A 20,000-nucleotide genomic window follows, 5' to 3' on the forward strand; every position below is an offset into this window, starting at 1 on the left:
AAAGAGGGAAGCCCAGGAAGGAAGGATGACAAGGAAAGAAAGGGGGAAAGAGGGAAGGAAGGGGAGTTGAAAGAAGGGGAGAAAGGAAAAAGAGGGGAATAAAAAAGGCGAGAAATTCAAGAAAGGAAGGAAGGACGGAAGATGGAAGAGAGAAGGAAAGCACAGAAGGCAGAAAGAAGGGAAGAAGGGGAGGAAAGAAAGGGAAAAAGTAAAAAAGATAGGAATAAAAATGGTGAGGAATTCAAGAAAGGAAGGAAAGAAAAAAGGCTAAAAGGAGAAAAAGAAGGAAGAAAGGAAAGATGCACGCACTGCAAAAAAATCAACTTGTGTATTTTTTGGCCTAAATCAGTGATTCAAGTTGGTAAAACTTGGAAATATAAATTATTGACATTTAGGGCAATAATGCAAGTTAGCACAACAAAGGAAGCCAGTTGTCTGCTCAAAAACAAGTTGGTGAGTTGTTGTTACTTATATCTTTAAGTTGGGGTTCACAACAAGGGACAATAGTTCTGATAACTCTTATTTCTTTGTTGGGAAATGCGGGAAAGCGGTGAAATTCAGTCATTAGCAAAAGCTAGCGGCTAAATGATGCTAGCGGCTAATTGATGCTAGTGGCTAATTGATGCTAGCGGCTAACTGAAGCTAGTGGCTAACTGATGCTAGCGGCTAATTGATGCTAGCGGCTAACTGATGCTAGCGGCTAACTGAAGCTAGCGGCTAATTGATGCTAGCGGCTAACTGATGCTAGCGGCTAACTGATGCTGGCGGCTAATTGATGCTAGCGGCTAACTTATGCTAGCGGCTAATTGATGCTAGCGGCTAACTGATGCTAGCGGCTAACTGATGCTGGCGGCTAATTGATGCTAGCGGCTAACTGATGCTAGCGGCTAATTGATGCTAGCGGCTAATTGATGCTAGCGGCTAACTGATGCTAGCGGCGCTGCTTGTTACAGCTACAAGAGTAGCCATTAGCTTATCAATGCTAACTCAAAATTGTGTTCGCAACATTAGCTAACATTTCATAGCGGCGTTACAATCGTGCCAATTCAGCACATTGCAGAAGTTAGCAGAAGTAAGGATTAAAAGTTATTACAATGTAAAATTATAAGTTAGTACAACTTACAGTTGATTTGACAACAATCTGAATTCAGAGTTGAGCAAACTCAAAAACAAAACTTAAAATATTTAGTTTAATTGTCCAACTTAAAATTCTATTGAAGTTTGTTGCCTTGAAATTTTGAGCTCACCCAACTTTTGTTTTTTTGCAGTGTGGAAGGTATAAAGGAGGGGAGGAAGAAAGGAAGGTAGGAAGGAAGGAAAGAGGACAAAGGAGACAGAAGAGGACAGATTGGTGGAATGTCTGATTATCACATTAACTGTAATAAAGAGACACAGAGGACTGACTGTTAACGTCTCTGGTCCTGTGACTCCCACTGCCTCCAATTACTGTGTGTGTGTGTGTGTGTGTGTGTGTGTGTGTGTGTGTGTGTGTGTGTGTGTGTGTGTGATTATGACTCACGCTGTCCAAACTGTATATCGGCACCATCCACAGTATTCTGGTGGAAGAAGACGAAAAAAAATAAATTAAACAATAACTTAACTCAACACAAACACATTTTAAAACTCCTAAACGTTTTAAAAGGTGTAAGTAAGATATTACAGAACTTAAAAATCACATTTGATAGCGTCATTAAAACATGTTTCTAGTTAATAATGAGTTCTAAATGTCGTATAAACGCAGTGAGCCAGAAGCTGCTGTGGTTCTCGGTGAACTAAAAACAGTTTCCTGGCAGTTAAACTGTATCGTCAGGCAGATTTTCCTCTCAATGATTCTAAGGAAGTGTTTGTCACATTATCGTACCAAACTCTGAGATGCAAAGCTGTAGTAGTTCTAAAAAAAATACTGTACTCACTCACATTTCCTCAATATGTTTCCTGTGTTTCAACACTACATCTCAAAAACTACATATAGTCCGGTGGTTTAGGACCAGATTTGGGAAGAAAGGGGACACGTCGGACAAAAGCACCAAATTTTTTCCACATGCTCTCTATCACTATAGGTTTAAATTTTTGGTAGGAGCCACTTCATCAAGATTGCAGATCGGAGATGGCAGCCATATAAAATCTATGAGAACCAATATATCTTCTAAGCCACTTAGAAGGTCAATCTTAGTGTCAAAATATACATTTTCTGGGTCAAAGAATCATTTAAAGCTACTGAGAATATCACTAGATGATCAAATTGATATGTTCATTTTAGCCATGTATTTACATAATTATTAGATTCCAAACATTTTCAGCTCAGGATTCTCTGCTGCAGCACTTGAAGCGAGTTACCTACCTGTCTGGGTGAAAATGAACATTTCTATTTGATCAAATAATCATCTAGTGATATTCTCAACAGCTTTAAATGATTCTTTGACCCAGAAAATGTAGATTTTGACACCAAGATTGACCTTCTGAGTGGCTTGGAAGATGTATTGGTTCTCATAGACTTTATATGGGTGTCATCTCGGATCGGCCATCTTGATGAAGTGGCTCCTACCAAAAATTGAAACCTATGGTGATAGAGAGCATGTGGAAAAAATTTGGTGCTTTTGTCCAGCGTGTCCCCTTTATTTAGCTAAGCCGCCTGACTAATACTACATTTCACATTTCCAGACTCTGTGTGTGTGTGTGTGTGTGTGTGTGTGTGTGTGTGTGTGTGTACCTGATGATGGGCCTCTGCAGCTCCGGCTGTGTGTAGTGTACGATGTGCTGCAGGATCCCCCACAGAGAGATGGGGATGGTGAGGAAGACGAAGATGCCTGCTATGAACCAGGCTTTACTGTGAGTCCCCACCTGCACAGACACAAGCAGGAAGTCACTAACAGCTGATTTATGCTCTTAATAAACTCTGTAAAGGTGAAAATGTTCCTTCAGTGACAGTGGCCCTCATTTATCAAGCGAGCGTAGAAACCAGCGCAGATCTGAGTGTATATTTGGTCTTACGACAGGGTCCACGTGTGATTTATCAAATGATCGTATCTCGCCAATCACATCGTAACCGTGTGTTCAGACCGGACGCGTAGCGAATTTTCGCATCGCGTTACTCGCGCGAGTTGATACGCGCGAGAATTTAATTTAATTCGCGTCACTTGCGCGAGTAAACGCGACGCGAATTTTCGCCCAAGAGACTATTTAGCGCCAAATAATTGCCTCCATTTCATTCTGTCATCAACCATGGCTGACATTACAAGCATAGCGTCCCTGTACCTGCTCTGGAAGTCCGAGATACGTCGGAAAACACGCCGTCGTGTCTGGGTGAGTGACATCATCCGGAGGCGCACTCAGCACGGAGAGAGGACCGCAGAGTACTTCCACCTTTTTCCCTCCTGCCGACCCACTCCTCCTTCCTGCCTCTTTTCTCCTATCTCTCATGTATGTATCTCGGACACTGTCGTCCAGAATCTCAACGCTGATAGGCTGTCCCGACACAGCGTCACGCGAATATTTCGCCAAAGTTGAATTTATTGAACTCACGCGAATTCGCGTTGTTCCATTCGCGCCGCGACATTCGCATCAATCGCGGCATTCGTGTCGCGCGAAACCCGCGATTCACGCCGCCGGCAAAAATTCGCGTCTATTCGCGTGTTTGCATTGACTTTGTATGTAATCTTGTCGCGCGAAATATTCGCTACGCGTCCGGTCTGAACGCACCGTAAGAATGATCGGCTGTTGATAAATGTGGCGGCTCGAAACAAGCGTAATTTTACCACACCCTAATATATATAATATATATATAATATATACCCGATTCAGAAGACTCGCCTTCAGAGTTTACGACACCGAAGGGCGCAATACGGCCAAAAAGAGGATTTTTTCACCCTCTAAAGTCAGCTTTATTAGCAAAGTGCACCGTTACAATTAACAATAGGGGCAATATAGACATATTAAAGAAATACGCAGCGACAGAGGTTTATGAAATAAAAGTACTTATAGTTATAAACTCTTATATTTTTTTAAATATTTTACATTTGGAGCACGGACTTAGAAGTTTTCAGCTTTTTGGTTAAAGGAGGTAAACAATGTTTTAAAGTAAGTTTTATTTCAAAAAGAAGAGGAATTTCTCAGAGTCAGAAAGTGAAACGCTGCTGTCAGCAGAGTAGCGGACTATTAAACTCCCGGCGAGGTTTGAGTAATTAATTTATACATCGTGATATATAAAGCCTAATAATCTATATAATATCCAAATATTGCTATTATTATGATGGAGATATATTCTTCACCTCTTTACATTTACTAATAATGATGTCCTAGTCAGAGGAGCGTGTGGCGGCGCTGATTGGAAATGTTTCTATTGGGTCAGAACCGCTGGTGAAAGAGACGCTGACGCTCCGGTGTCGGAGCTGGATAATAATAATAATAATAATAATGATAACAGTAAACAGCAGAAGACAACAACATTTAATATCCTCGGCTAGTTTTAAAGAATTTCACGATCGCAGGGTGTATTTATTTTTGGATTATGTTTCAATGATAAATGATGTAGTCTAAACATGTTTTGTCACTATTAAAAATCAAAACACCACAGAGTTTTATCAGCTCCAGGCATCGATACAATAGTCTAAGATCAATTCTCCGACTCAGACGTGTCGACTTCACGCTGAATCAGATTTGCGTACACGAGCTGAGAGCAGACTGAGATCTGATCGTACGCTCCGCTCACGTCCAAATTGATAAATGCCGAGGCTTGCGTAAAAATGATCGTACGCCCACTTTACGCTCACTTTCTGACGTACGCTGGTTTGATAACTGAGGGCCATTATGAGGAGCAGCGAGCACCTTGTCCTTTTTCAGCTCCCAGATGCAGAGCGGCAGCACGGCCACCAGCAGCAGAGCGTACAGGACCAGAACCAGCGGGCGGATCCACCGCCGCCACTCTGCACAGGAACACGGCATGATGCTGTTTTCCCTCAGTACAGGCTACAGGCGCATGCTACACCTTTAAGACACACCTGAGGGAAAAAAGAGTCAGGATGGAGACAGGTACAGTATTACAGATATTTTCTTTATCTTATACTTTTTTTTTTACATTTCCTTTTATTATTATTGTATTTTTTAATTAATTAATTAATTAATTAATTGTTATTTTTTTCTCTTATTTATCTACCTATTTTATTTATTTTTCCTTTCTATTTATTATCTTTTAAATATACGCTTTACAATGAAACATTTGAAATGAGGTGCATCATATTATATCATTATTGTTATTATTGTGTTTTTTAAGTAATGGTTGTTTATTTTTATTTTATTTATCTATTTCTTCTTTTAGCATATAAAGTTCAGATATAAATGATTCACTGTCTATCTATTAAACTGACTGTTGCTCTACAGGCGAGTTAAAAACACAGATTATATTCAATATTGTTGAATAATGCACTAATAAACACTATTGACATTATAAATGTCATACATTTTTAATTTCTCTACATAGAAAAAATCGATGAGGGGCAATTAGTGTAACATTAAACATGAAAGTAGACAGAAATATTGTTATTGTTTTTTCCCTAATTAATTGCTGAAAATATCAAATATGGACTCAAACAGGAAGCTAGCTGCAGAAATAAAATAAACTGATAACATATTCAAAGTTAAACTCAAATTTCTTAGCAAGACCTCAAACTTTTGCTACAATTTAAATTATATTTCAATATGGAGCATATAAAAATCAAAATATTTGCTGTCTATCATTTAGAATCACTGTTTTGCTCTATAGGCATATTTTAAAGAGTTAAAAACAAGGATTACGTTTAATATTTTTTAATATTTCAAAGCTGTGGAAATGACATCAGACCAATATCACATAAATATTGGTGTAGTTTTACCTATAATAAATTGCAAAAAATATCAAATATGGACTCAAACAGGAAACTAGCTGCAGAAATAAAATAACAGATTAAATATTCAAACATAAAGTAGTTTTTTTAACAAAACGACCACAAACTTTCCCCCTTATTTCATATATATATATTAGAATATAGAGCATATAAAGTTCAAATTATTTCCAGTTTGTCGGTTAAACTGTTTTTGCTCTGTAGGCGTATTTTAAAGAATTAAAAACACTTTTTTTTCTACAAATGTTAGTTATTCTACAGATATAAATACAGATATTTACTGTAATTTGTCTGTAAAGACATTTTCTGTAAAATGATTTGATATATATATATATATATATATATATATATATATAAAATAACAGATTAAATATTCAAACATAAAGTCGTTTTTTTAAACAAGACGACCACAAACTTTCCCCTTATTTCATATATATATTAGAATAAAGAGCATATAAAGTTCAAATTATTTACAGTTTGTCGGTTAAACTGTTTTTGCTCTGTAGGCGTATTTTAAAGAATTAAAAACACTTTTTTTTTCTACAAATGTTAGTTATTCTACACATATAAATACAGATATTTACTGTAATTTGTCTGTAAAGACATTTTCTGTAAAATGATTTGATATATATATATATATATATATATATATAAAATAACAGATTAAATATTCAAACATAAAGTCGTTTTTTTAAAACAAAACGACCACAAACTTTTCCCCTTATTTCATATATATATTAGAATAAAGAGCATATAAAGTTCAAAATATTTACAGTTTGTCGGTTAAACTGTTTTTGCTCTGTAGGCGTATTTAAAGAATTAAAAACACTTTTTTTCCCTACAAATGTTAGTTATTCTACACATATAAATACAGATATTTACTGTAATTTGTCTGTAAAGACATTTTCTGTAAAATGATTTGATATAAAATAACAGATTAAATATTCAAACATAAAGTCGTTTTTTTTAAAACAAAACGACCACAAACTTTTCCCCTTTTATTTCATATATATATTAGAATAAAGAGCATATAAAGCAAAATATTTACAGTTTGTCGGTTAAACTGTTTTTGCTCTGTAGGCGTATTTTAAAGAATTAAAAACATTTTTTTTTCTACAAATGTTAGTTATTCTACACATATAAATACAGATATTTACTGTAATTTGTCTGTAAAGAAATTTTCTGTAAAATGATTTTATATATATAGGCCTATATATATATATATATATATATATATATATATATATATATATATATATATATATATATATATATATAAAATAACAGATTAAATATTCAAACATAAACAAACAAGACGACCGCAAACTTTTCCCCTTATTTCAGATATATATTAGAATATAGAGCATATAAAGTTCAAATTATTTACAGTTTGTCGGTTAAACTGTTTTTGCTCTGTAGGCGTATTTTAAAGAATTAAAAACACTTTTTTTTTCTACTAATGTTAGTTATTCTACAGATATAAATACAGATATTTACTGTAATTTGTCTGTAAAGAAATTTTCTGTAAAATGATTTGATATATATATATATATATATATATATATATATATATATAAAATAACAGATTAAATATTCAAACATAAAGTCGTTTTTTTAAAACAAAACGACCACAAACTTTTCCCCTTATTTCATATATATATTAGAATAAAGAGCATATAAAGTTCAAAATATTTACAGTTTGTCGGTTAAACTGTTTTTGCTCTGTAGGCGTATTTAAAGAATTAAAAACACTTTTTTTCCCTACAAATGTTAGTTATTCTACACATATAAATACAGATATTTACTGTAATTTGTCTGTAAAGACATTTTCTGTAAAATGATTTGATATATATATATATATAAAATAACAGATTAAATATTCAAACATAAAGTCGTTTTTTTAACAAAACGACCACAAACTTTTCCCCTTATTTCATATATATATTAGAATATAGAGCATATAAAGTTCAAATTATTTACAGTTTGTCGGTTAAACTGATTGTTTTTGCTCTGTAGGCGTATTTTAAAGAATTAAAAACACTGATTACATTTAAAATTGTAGAATATCGCGACGCCATTGTTGTTATAAACGTTATAAACGTTAAATGTATTTACAAAATGAGCTTTAAATGCAGTGAGGTCATTGTAAACACGACACAGTTAGCTTGTTACAGAAACAGAAAGAGTATTTTCGGCTAATAAATATCAAATACGGACACATTAATCAGTGAAAACAAGCAGTTAGACGTCTAAAAAGGCGGGTTAACGGTAGATAGTGAAAGATTTGGACCGTTACAAATTCAGAGTGGCGGTTGGTGACGGTTGGCCTGTTTTCCCTCCTCGCTCCTGTTTCTGTTACCAGGCAACGCATCTCTCCTCCGCCCGGCCGCACACATGCGCGCGCACACACACACACACACACACACACCGGACAGTCACCGTTATCGTCGTCTGGTCCGCCCCGATCAGGTCCGGGTCGGGTCCGGATCAGGTCCGGGTCGGGTCCGGATCAGCTCCGGGTCGGGCTCGTGTGTCCGGGGCTCCGGTCCGGTCCGGTCCGCTGTTGTGTGTTGTCACCGCGCGCCGCGTCACGAGGAGAATCTCAACCGTCAGTCACGTGACCGACAGGAAACAGCTGATAAATCTAATTATCTTTAATTCAAAAATATTTTAATTCACACTGTGTCCACTAATATAAACTGATAACATCAAGTAAATATCGACCAAATATATATTTAATATACAGTAAATACACAATGTAAAAAAAGAGTAAAAAATACAGAATTCTACTGTATTATTATTGTTTTTTATAGTATTTTTCTTTCTTTTTTTTTTCTACAAATGTTAGTTATTCTACAGATATAAATACAAATATTTACTGTAATTTGTCTGTAAAGAAATTTTCTGTAAAATGATTTGATTGCTATGTGTATATATATATATATATATATATATATATATATATATATATATATATATATATACATACATACATGGTTTTCTTAATAATAATTTGGTTATTATCAAGAAAACCAAAATATTAAAAATATTTTAATTCACACTGTGTCCACTAATATAAACTGATAATATTCAGTAAATATCGACCAAATATATATTTAATATACAGTAAATACACAATGTAAAAAAAGAGTAAAAAATACAGAATTCTACTGTATTATTATTGTTTTTTATAGTCTTTTTCTATCTTTTTTTTCTACAAATGTTAGTTATTCTACAGATATAAAAACAGATATTTACTGTAATTTGTCTGTAAAGAAATTTTCTGTAAAATGATTTGATTGCTATGTGTATATATATATGTATATATGTATATATATATGTATATTTATATATATATATACATATATATGTATATTTATATATATATATATATATATAGTAGTTATTCTACAGATATAAATACAGATATTTACTGTAATTTGTCTGTAAAGAAATTTTCTGTAAAATGATTTGATTGTTATGTATGTATATATATATATATATATATATATATATATATATATATATACACATACATACATGGTTTTCTTAATAATAATTTTGGTTATTATCAAGAAAACCACGGGAAAAAATAAACAATAAATATCTGTATTTAAATATATATATATATTTTTATGTCTTTGTTTTTTTTTTCAACTTTAATATTCTGCTAAATGTTTAGGTTATTTTTTCATTTTATATTGAATTTAAAGTTTTCGTGTAAAAATAACAATAACAACAACAACAACCACATTAACCGGACAGCTTTTGTTATTTTTCTGGTCAATATTTAACATGAAAAACATTCAAAATGATTCTGCATTTTTATTAATTACACCTCATAACAGTATATAAAGTAGTTAAATCAACCCTAATTGGACAACAAAAATGCTGCGTACATAAATGCATCAATAATAATAATAATAATACAATATTATATAGAGAATATATAAAACAATCTGAGTGGGTCCATTCTACATAACAAGTACTTCTACTTTTGATACTTTAAGAAAATCTTGATGCTGATACTTTTGTACTTTTACTGCAGGACTTTCACTTACAGTGGAGTAGTTTCACAGTGTGGTATTAGTACATTTAATTCAGTAACAGAAAGTACACAGAACACAAAAAGTACTAGAAAGTAAGTTGACATTGTTGGCCACAAACTTCAGCCATAATGTAGAGTATTATACACTATCACCATACAATAATTAGTCTGTCATAAAATGTACATGTAGACCTGAATAAATACACAATAAAAAAAACATTAGAGCAGCTGTTCTCAACCTTGGGGTCGGGACCCCAATTGGGGTCGCGAGATGATTTCTGGGGGTCGCCAAATCATTTTGGAAGTCAGCTCTGTCTCCACTGTGTTAAAGTGTTCATGTGTTTTAGTCTTTTTGGTCACTTAATGTCTTTTTTTTTGTCATTTTGTGTGTTATTTGGTCATTTTGTGTCTTTTTTGTGTCTTTTTTTTAATAATTTTCTGGTCAATTTGTGTCTTTATTGGTCATTTTGTTTCCTTTTTTTGGTCTTTTTGTGTTGTTTTTTGTCGTTTTGTGTCTTTTTCGTAATTATGTTTCTTTTTTGGGTCATTTTGTGTCTTTTTTTGGTCATTTTGAGTCTTTTTGATCATTTTGTGGTCAATTTGTGTCTTTATTTGGTAATTTTGTTTGCTTTTTTTGGTCATTTTGTGTCTTTTTTTGGTCATTTTGTGTCTTTCTTTTATCATTTTGTGGTCAATTTGTGTCTTTTTTGGTCATTTTGTTTCCTTTTTTTGGTCTTTTTGTGTTGTTTTTTGTCGTTTTGTGTCTTTTTCGTAATTTTGTTTGTTTTTTGGGTCATTTTGTGTCTTTTTTTGGTCATTTTGAGTCTTTTTTGGCCATTTTGTGTCTTTTTTGATCATTTTGTGGTCAATTTGTGTCTTTTTTGGTCATTTTGTTTCCTTTTTTTGGTAATTTTGTTTCCTTTTTTTGGTCATTTTGTTTCTTTTTTGGTCATTTTCTGTCTTTTTTGGTCATTTTGTTTCCTTTTTTTGGTCATTTTGTTTCCTTTTTTTGGTCATTTTGTTTCTTTTTTGGTCATTTTCTGTCTTTTTTGGTCATTTTGTTTCCTTTTTTTGGTCATTTTGTGTCTTTTTTGGGTGATCTGAACTGTGAGATTGTGTTCAGTGAGTGGGGGTCGCGGACAACATGCATGTTAAATTGGGGGTCGCGACTCAAAAAGGTTGAGAACTACTGTACTAGAGGATCAATATAGTGGTTATCTGTATCACAACAATGTCTCTCTCAGTTGTTGAGTTTCTGATGAAGATACAGATTCTCTCTCTCTCTCTCTCTCTCTCTCTCTCTCTCTCTCTCTCTCTCAGTGGTCAGTGTGTTTGTACTGCAGGCTCGTCCCATGGTGAAGAGGCAGCATACTGTTGGAGAGAGAGCCAGAATAACACCAACAACACAGACAGGACTGGAGAGAGAGACAGACAGACAGACAGACAGACAGACAGACAGACAGAGGGGTGATTAAAGGGGTACTCCAGTGATTTATATTTCACTTCCATAAAGATGAAGGAGACACATTCAAAAAGAACGAAGCGACTGATGCAGAGAGATTTCCTGATATTTAGTCCCCTATCCTTTATTACCCATAATACATTTCCCATCGTTATTCAAGGTGTTAAAGCCTACTTCTGTATATGTATATATATCTATAAGTGTGTGAAAACTATAGTTAGCAAATACATTTAAATAGGTAGCCATAAGTAATGAGTGAATCATAGGAATAAACAGCTGTACTGACTAAACAATAAAAACACTTGATTAATTAAAAGAGATAGACAAACTGTTAGTTATAAGAAAACTAATCAGTTGGGAAGTTGGCTAAAAGTATTGCATAATTGGCTTACATGGTTAGTTTAAAATACTATTCAGTCTTAAATGATACGTGAAATTTTTTGGGATAAACTCCTAAGTACTTAGAGAAAAGTAATGGATTGACGTGGATCTGGATTAAATAGGCCTATCGCTAAAAGTAATGGATAAACATTCTGAGCTAACCTAATGGATAAATGTTGAAATCGTTAGCTAACTTTATGGATAAATGTTGAAATATTAGCTAACTTTATGGATAATTCTTGAAATAGTTAGCTAAAGTAATGGAGATAGTTAGCTAAAGTAATGGATAAATGTTGAAAATAGGTAGCTAACCTAATGGATAAATGTTGAGATAGTTAGCTAAAGTAATGGATAAATGTTGAGATAGTTAGCTAACCTAATGGATAAATGTTGAAATAGTTAGCTAACCTAATGGATAAATGTTGAGATGGTTAGCTAAACTGATGGATAAATGTTGAGATAGTTAGCTAAAGTAATGGATAAATGTTGAAAATAGGTAGCTAACGTAATGGATAAATGTTGAAATAGTTAGCTAACCTAATGGATAAATGTTGAGATGGTTAGCTAAAGTAATGGATAAATGTTGAGATGGTTAGCTAACCTAATGGATAAATGTTGAAATAGTTACCTAACCTAATGGATAAATGTTGAGATGGTTAGCTAACCTAATGGATAAATGATGAGATGGTTAGCTAACCTAATGGATAAATGTTGAGATAGTTAGCTAAAGTAATGGATAAATGTTGAGATAGTTAGCTAACCTAATGGATAAATGTTGAGATAGTTAGCTAACCTAATGGATAAATGTTGAGATAGTTAGCTAACCTAATGGATAAATGATGAGATGGTTAGCTAACCTAATGGATAAATGTTGAGATAGTTAGCTAACCTAATGGATAAATGTTGAAATAGTTAGCTAACCTAATGGATAAATGATGAGATGGTTAGCTAAACTGATGGATAAATGTTGAGATGGTTAGCTAACCTAATGGATAAATGTTGAGATAGTTAGCTAAAATAATGGATAAATGTTGAGATGGTTAGCTAAAATAATGGATAAATGTTGAGATGGTTAGCTAAACTGATGGATAAATGTTGAGATAGTTAGCTAAAGTAATGGATAAATGTTGAGATAGTTAGCTAAAGTAATGGATAAATGTTGAGATAGTTAGCTAAAGTAATGGATAAATGTTGAGATAGTTAGCTAGAGTAATGGATAAATGTTGAGATGGTTAGCTAGAGTAATGGATAAATGTTGAGATGGTTAGCTAGAGTAATGGATAAATGTTGAGATGGTTAGCTAGAGTAATGGATAAATGTTGAGATGGTTAGCTAGAGTAATGGATAAATGTTGAGATGGTTAGCTAGAGTAATGGATAAATGTTGAGATAGTTAGCTAAAGCAATGGATGAATGTTGAGATGGTTAGCTAAACTGATGGATAAATGTTGAGATGGTTAGCTAAACTGATGGATAAATGTTGAGATAGTTAGCTAAAGTAATGGATACATGTTGAAATAGTTAGCTAACCTAATGGATAAATGTTGAGATGGTTAGCTAAAGTAATGGATACATGTTGAAATAGGTAGCTAACCTAATGGATAAATGTTGAGATAGTTAGCTAAACTGGTGGATAAATGTTGAGATAGTTAGCTAAAGTAATGGATAATAATAAGCTAAAGTAGGCTAATGGATAAACAGTTAAAACATTCAGCTTCACTCCAAGTAGTAGGCTAGTAACTGCTGCAAACCAACCAAAATATTGACAGTTCAGTTGTATGAAAAACATTTGCAAACATTATTATTATTTATAGGCTGCTGAGTTGAGGAGGTACCTCAGACTAACAACACTACCGATAGGATCCTTTTCTTCTGACCCTCTCATGTCTTTCTCCACATCTCCAGTTTGTGACAAAGACTTTCTGGGTTATTTTGGTCGACTTTTAAAACGCTCAGAATGTTGCAGACAGAATAGAATAGAATAGAATATAGAATAGAACTTTATTGTCATTGTACAAGACAACGAAATTTTGTTTGGAGCATGTTTGGACATGCAGGCTGACGTTCTCCTTTGGCGAGTAAACTGACTCAGTGTGTAAAGTTGGTGGAGTTTCCCTTTAAAGACATGTCACTGGTCACTTCCCACAAGTCTTTTATCAAAGGTCACGACCTTTCCATGTTTTCCCCTCGCTGTATCCCAAAACATTTAGATAGTGTCCTTATCTCTGTCTGTGTCTCACGCCCTCTGACCCTGTGACCTCGCTGTGATGTCATACTGACATCCACTACCATCAACACTCGCACCACGAAGCACAGCGGCGCTCAGTTTTTACCTTGAAGCACTTTTTGAACTTCTTGGAGACGAAGAAGAGGATTATGGGGTTGATGCAGGAGTTGATTGTTGCCATGTTGATGCTGAAGTAGTCTAGCACCAACAGCAAACTGCAACCACAGAAGAAGAACACATTAAAAACTACAAGTAAAATGGAAGATGTGATGACACCAGTGAAAGCACAATAAGATTAAATACTGTACGGATCATTTTAAACGTACAACCACACTGTAGAAAAAACAAAACCTGTTGTTTTTATGGTAAAAAACTTTAAATGGTAAAAAACTTTACCGTAATAAATATTATGTGGTTTATTTGTAATAAATTATATTAGCACTGTTGATTTCCCGTGTAAGATTGCCATTTTATTCCATATTTTACCGTAAAAAATAAAGTTTTTCCATCAAAAGAAACGCTGTTCTGCCATATAATTGACAAGAAAATACTTAATAAATGCTGCATAATTTATAAAGTATTTTATTTAGTACTTTAATTTATTAAAGATTTTATCATTAAATATTACAGTATATTTTCATGGTGTTTAGTACATTTAACAGTTAGAAAAAGTATTTTTACAAAAAATAAATGCAAAAATTGGCTTGTGTATATATTACAGTATATTTTTGTGTATTTTACAGTGGAGTAATGTATTTTTTTCTTAAACAAACTGTAAAAAAAAGTGTTTTGGCTGATATATATATTTACGGTGTTTCATTGTTACTGAAACTGAATTAACCCATTTATCATTTTACGGTCTTTTACTGTCGTGGTTTAGCAGTTTCTCAACGTAAAATCTACAGACATTTTTAACAGTGCAGAGACGAAGTGACTGCATTAACGCTTAAACAACACACCAAGGTTATAATAGTTTTTGATTTTTCATTAGTTTTAGTTTTAATTTTGTTGTGAATTTTTCTTTTCAAATTCAGTTAGTTTAAGTTAGTTTTTAGAGTGAGTTTTCTAGTTTTAGTTTATTTTTTATTTTTTTTGAAAATGTTTAGTTTTAGTTTAGTTTTTATTAGTTTTAGTGTTAGTTTTAGTTTTTTTGTAATGGGCTATGTGTTGGTGCGTGATTCAAAGAGGTCATAATAAATGTTTCCTTTATTTCCTTTGGTTTACCATCTCAGCCCCAATAAGGTTATTAACTGTTTTGTATTTTGGTTCTAGTGTAAACATCCCAGTCTCAGTAAACATATTCACCATGTGTTGCATGTTCTAATAAATACACTGAATTATGAATGAAAAAAGTTGACAAAAACGAAAACTAAGGACATTTCCACTATAATTTTAGTTAGTTTTAGTTAGTTTTCTAACCACAAAATACAGTTTCAGTTAGTTATCGTTTTTTAAAAACTCTAGTTTTTATTTTTATTTCAGTTAACGAAAATGTTTTTTCAATTCTAGTTTTCGTTATTTCGTTAGTTTTCGTTAACTATAATAACCTAGCAACATACGCTCAAACAACATCTTGTCCACCTACTTCAACAGCTCACAGCGGTGAGCATCATGGGAGATGTAGACGGTCCTCTTCAGCAGGCGACTCAGATGAAGTGGGAACCAGCACAGAGCGAAGATCATCACCAGGCAGAACACGGCTTTAGCTACTTCTCTACGCTGCAGAGAGAAACTTTTATTTAGAAGCTGATCAACATGTCCAGCTTGGTGCTGATCCACAGGTTCTGCTTCTTGGTTTACCCAGTCCTCATATTAAAGGGACTCATCAGAGAAGTCTGCTCAGTATTCTCACATTTGCTGCTCGAAAGAATATATTGCTCAGATGGATTGATAATGCACCTCCAACAATTGGGGGTTGGCACAAAGTGATATTTGATCTAATACCAATGGAATATTTAACACAGAGATTTAAATGTAAGATGGGTGACTTTTTAAAGATCTGGGCACCCTTCTTTAAATAAACGACTCACAACTATTGTATTAAAATGGATGATAGATGGCAATGAGGGAAACTGGCTAACTGATGTTTTTGGGTTATAAAGAAGGACATTCATTTACTTATTATTATTTTTAATTATCAAAAAACTAGCTTTCTCTCAAAATGGAAATTGAGATTTTTGGAAAAATAGTTTTTTTTATTTTTAACGACTCTTCACTTCTTTTTTTCCAGATGTGTATTTGCTACATCACTGTCAATAGAGCATTTTCATTGTATTGTCTGTATTACGTAATGAGTAATTGGATATTTGTTTTCTGTGGCCACAGTGTGTTGTTTGTTGTTTTTGTCTATGTTGGAAAATGCAATAAAAAAATATTAAAAAAATATTTAAAACAACAACCCCGGCTGCTGTGTGGTTTGAACAAGCCGTACCTGTTTGAGGTGTTCGCTCAGAGCGATCCTCAGACTTCCCTTCTGGTGTCGGAGCATCTCGCAGGTCATCAGGCCGTAGAAAACTGCAGAAACGGTCAGAGGCACGCAGAAGTAGAAGCCAAACAGCCACCAGTCCTTGGCGTCCCGGTAGAACTGGAACACAGAGAAACAAACTTCTTAGAACCTTGAATAACTTTAGAACCTCCCATTCAGTTTTATAAGCACTGGACGCATTGGACGCAAAATCTTTAAAAACACAATAGAATCATTAATGAACAACGTATCATAGAACCACCTTAAAGCAGCTGTTCTCAACCTTGGGGTCGGGACCCCAATTGGGGTCGCGAGATGATTTCTGGGGGTCACCAAATCATTTTGGAAGTCAGCTCTGTCTCCACTGTGTTAAAGTGTTCATGTGTTAATGTGTTTTAGTCTTTTTGGTCACTTAATGTCTTTTTTTGGTCATTTTGTGTCTTTTTTTTGGTAATTTTGTGTCTTTTTTTGGCCATTTTGTGTCCTTATAGGTCATTTTGTGTCTTTTTTCGATCATTTTGTGGTCAATTTGTGTCTTTTTTGGTCATTTTGTTTCTTATTTAGTCATTTTGTGTCTTTTTTGGTCATTTTGCGTCTTTTTTGCTCAATTTGTTTCTTTTCTTTGGTCATTTTGTGTCTTTTTTGCTCAATTTGTGTCTTGTCTTTGGTCATTTTGTGTCTTTTTTGCTCAATTTGTGTCTTTTCTTTGGTCATTTTGTGTCTTTTTTGCTCAATTTGTGTCTTTTCTTTGGTCATTTTGTGTCTTTTTTGCTCAATTTGTGTCTTTTTTGGTCATTTTGTGGTCCATTCGTGTCTTTTTTGTTCATTTTGTTTCCTTTATTTGGTCATTTTGTTTCTTTTTTGGGTGATCTGAACTGTACGTGTGAGATTGTGTTCAGTGAGCGGGGGTCGTGGACAACATGGATGTTAAATTGGGGGTCAAAAAGGTTGAGAACTACTGCCTTAAAGCAACAGAACCACTTGATCTTTGTTTGGAACTACTGTCTTGTCCTTGAACTGCCTTGTTACATAAATATTTGAATATTAAGATTCAAATACTTTCAGGCTATTGGAACATTTAGTATCTGGCTGCAGTTAAAGTGATTTGAAGAAAAAACCTCATATAGACTGATAGCAGGTCAGCTGACCCAGGTTCAGTTTTGAGTGGCTGGGCTGGCTCTGTTTGGTCCAGTGGCGACCTGCATGTAAACAGGAAATGATGTTCTAAACCATGTGAGTTAAAGAGACCTCACAATGAAACACAACATCAAAGAGATCATGGAAATGCACCAAGGAGTCCATTTATTGTCCCCACAGAGCAGGGATCCAAACTCACACGAAGCCTTTACCCACGACCTGTTTAATCCAATTACTGAGAGACATCTGATGGGAATTAAATGTTTAAATTCAGCTTGTATATACACAAATAACTTTCTGACCTGAGAAATTAATTTTAGATTTTAATGTGCAGAAACATAAACCATGCTAGTTATTCAAAAGTCATACATTTCTCAGAGAAAGCTTGTGTAAAAACAAAATTAAGTGCAAAATGATATGAATGTGTTTGTGTTTAGAAGATAATTAGACTATAACAAGAAATATACGCAGAATGATTTCCTTGATTTTGATTTTCGAATAATCTTTAAAATGCTTTTATATGGCTGGATGGATGGATGGATGGATGGATGGATGGATGGATGGGTGGATGGATGGATGGATGGATGGATGGACAGATAGGTGGATGGATGGATGGATGGACAGATAGGTGGATGGATGGATGGATGGATGGACAGATAGGTGGATGGATGGATGGACAGATAGGTGGATGGATGGATGGATGGATGGACAGATAGGTGGATGGATGGATGGATGGATGGACAGATAGGTGGATGGATGGATGGACAGATAGGTGGATGGATGGATGGATGGATGGATGGATGGATGGATGGATGGATGAATGGATGGATGGATGGATGGATGGATGGATGGATGGATGGATGGATGGATGGATGGATGGATGGATGGATGGATGAATGGACAGATAGGTGGATGGATGGATGGATGGATGGATGGATGGGTGGATGGATGGATAGACAGATAGGCGGATGGATGGATGGATGGATGGATGGATGGATGGATGGATGGATAGATAGATAGATAGATAGATAGATAGATAGATAGATAGATAGATAGATAGATAGATAGACAGACAGAAAGACTCACGGTCATGAATGGCGTGCTGGGCTGCAGCATGCAGGTGGTCAAGGTGGCGTTCTTGTAGTTGAAGGTGACCATGTTGAAGCCGATGGCCTCGGGCACGGCGAGCAGCAGCGACAGCAGCCAGATCAGCACGATGCCCACCGCTGTTACCGTGGAGACGCCCGTCCCCTGCACCCGGGACCAGGACGCCACGGCCCGGTACCTGAGGACAGCGAGGTGTTACCGCCTGTTTATTCTCTCTAGATGTGTCAACAAGGTTTTCATTTAGCAGCATATATTGTTTAAATTAATTTAATACTTATATTTACAGCAGAAGTAATTCTTTTATTAATAAAAAAATATCTAAAGTATACCTAAAACCATTCAGCCGTAATTTTGCTGTAATTTTATATTTTTTATCTATTTTATTTCTTTCTATTTTATCCTTATCAGTATTATTTTAAAAAATATATATTATTACAATTTACGTTTTTTATAAATTTGATTTGTCTTGTTTTTTAAATATATATTTTAGTAAGTTTTTCGTCTGATTTTAATTTTGATTTGTTATTGTAATTCTTACTGGCATTTTACAGCTTTATTTATAGTAGAGAGATATTCAGAATGAAGGGGGGAGAGAGAAGGGAAGACCAGGTGTGCCTGCAGGTGTGTTATTTCTTTAGCCACAGATCCTGGGGAGTGTTTGTTTCCTAGAGCAGTAGTTCTCAACCTTTTTGAGTCGCGACCCCCAATTTAACATGCATGTTGTCCGTGACCCCCACTCACTGAACACAATCTCACACACACAGTTCATATCACCCAAAAAAGACACAAAATGACCAAAAAAAGTAAACAAAATTACCAAAAAAGACACAAAATGAGCAAAAAAGACACAAAATGAGCAAAAAAAGACACAAAATAACAAAAAAAGACACAAAATTACCAAAAAAAGGAAACAAAATGACCAAAAAAGACACAAAATGAACAAAAAAAGACATTAAGTGACCAAAAAGACTAAAACACATTAACACATGAACACTTTAACACAGTGGAGACAGAGCTGACTTCCAAAATGATTTGGCGACCCCCAGAAATCATCTCACGACCCCAATTGGGGTCCCTACCCCAAGGTTGAGAATAGCTGCCCTAGAAGACAGTTAAAACTTATTTAGTCTGTCTCAAGCTTTTGTTATTGTTTGTTTGTTTGTTTGTTGGGAAATATGGGGGGAAAAATAGGGCCTTGGAGGGTGCTAATAGGTACAATAATTGAGTGTGTGTGTGTGTGTGTGTGTGTGTGTGTGTGTGTGTGTGTGTTACCTGTCCACACTCAGAGCACACAGGTTG

At 34.5% G+C, this 20,000-nt stretch overlaps 2 protein-coding genes across 3 annotated transcripts in view; both read right to left on the reverse strand.

Annotated features, from left to right (window-relative positions):
* The window catches only part of LOC131989075 (transmembrane protein 184C-like), a 44,758-nt gene extending 36,486 nt beyond the window's left edge, over positions 1-8,272 (reverse strand). Inside the window, exons 1-4 of one of the 2 annotated variants that reach the window (XM_059354248.1) lie at positions 8,173-8,272; positions 4,825-4,997; positions 2,711-2,841; positions 1,520-1,556 (exon numbers count right to left, since the gene is read on the reverse strand). In XM_059354248.1, coding sequence (XP_059210231.1) covers positions 1,520-1,556; positions 2,711-2,841; positions 4,825-4,941 — 285 coding nt within the window. In that variant the 5' untranslated portion in view covers positions 4,942-4,997; positions 8,173-8,272. Of the gene's footprint in view, positions 1-1,519; positions 1,557-2,710; positions 2,842-4,824; positions 5,025-8,172 lie in introns of those variants that run through there. The other variant, XM_059354249.1, reaches the window with a different exon arrangement.
* Positions 8,273-10,981: 2,709 nt separating this feature from the next.
* Positions 10,982-20,000, reverse strand: part of LOC131989079 (endothelin-1 receptor-like) — an 11,538-nt gene continuing 2,519 nt past the window's right edge. The window contains exons 2-7 of the mRNA XM_059354253.1: positions 19,974-20,000; positions 18,681-18,879; positions 16,425-16,577; positions 15,579-15,712; positions 14,100-14,208; positions 10,982-11,339 (exon numbers count right to left, since the gene is read on the reverse strand). The exon at positions 19,974-20,000 is cut by the window's right edge and continues 101 nt beyond it. Coding sequence (XP_059210236.1) covers positions 11,241-11,339; positions 14,100-14,208; positions 15,579-15,712; positions 16,425-16,577; positions 18,681-18,879; positions 19,974-20,000 — 721 coding nt within the window. The 3' untranslated portion in view covers positions 10,982-11,240. The remainder of the gene's footprint in view (positions 11,340-14,099; positions 14,209-15,578; positions 15,713-16,424; positions 16,578-18,680; positions 18,880-19,973) is intronic.

Source organism: Centropristis striata, chromosome 17 (assembly GCF_030273125.1).
Source record: "Centropristis striata isolate RG_2023a ecotype Rhode Island chromosome 17, C.striata_1.0, whole genome shotgun sequence".
NCBI classification, from domain to species: Eukaryota; Metazoa; Chordata; class Actinopteri; order Perciformes; family Serranidae; genus Centropristis; species Centropristis striata.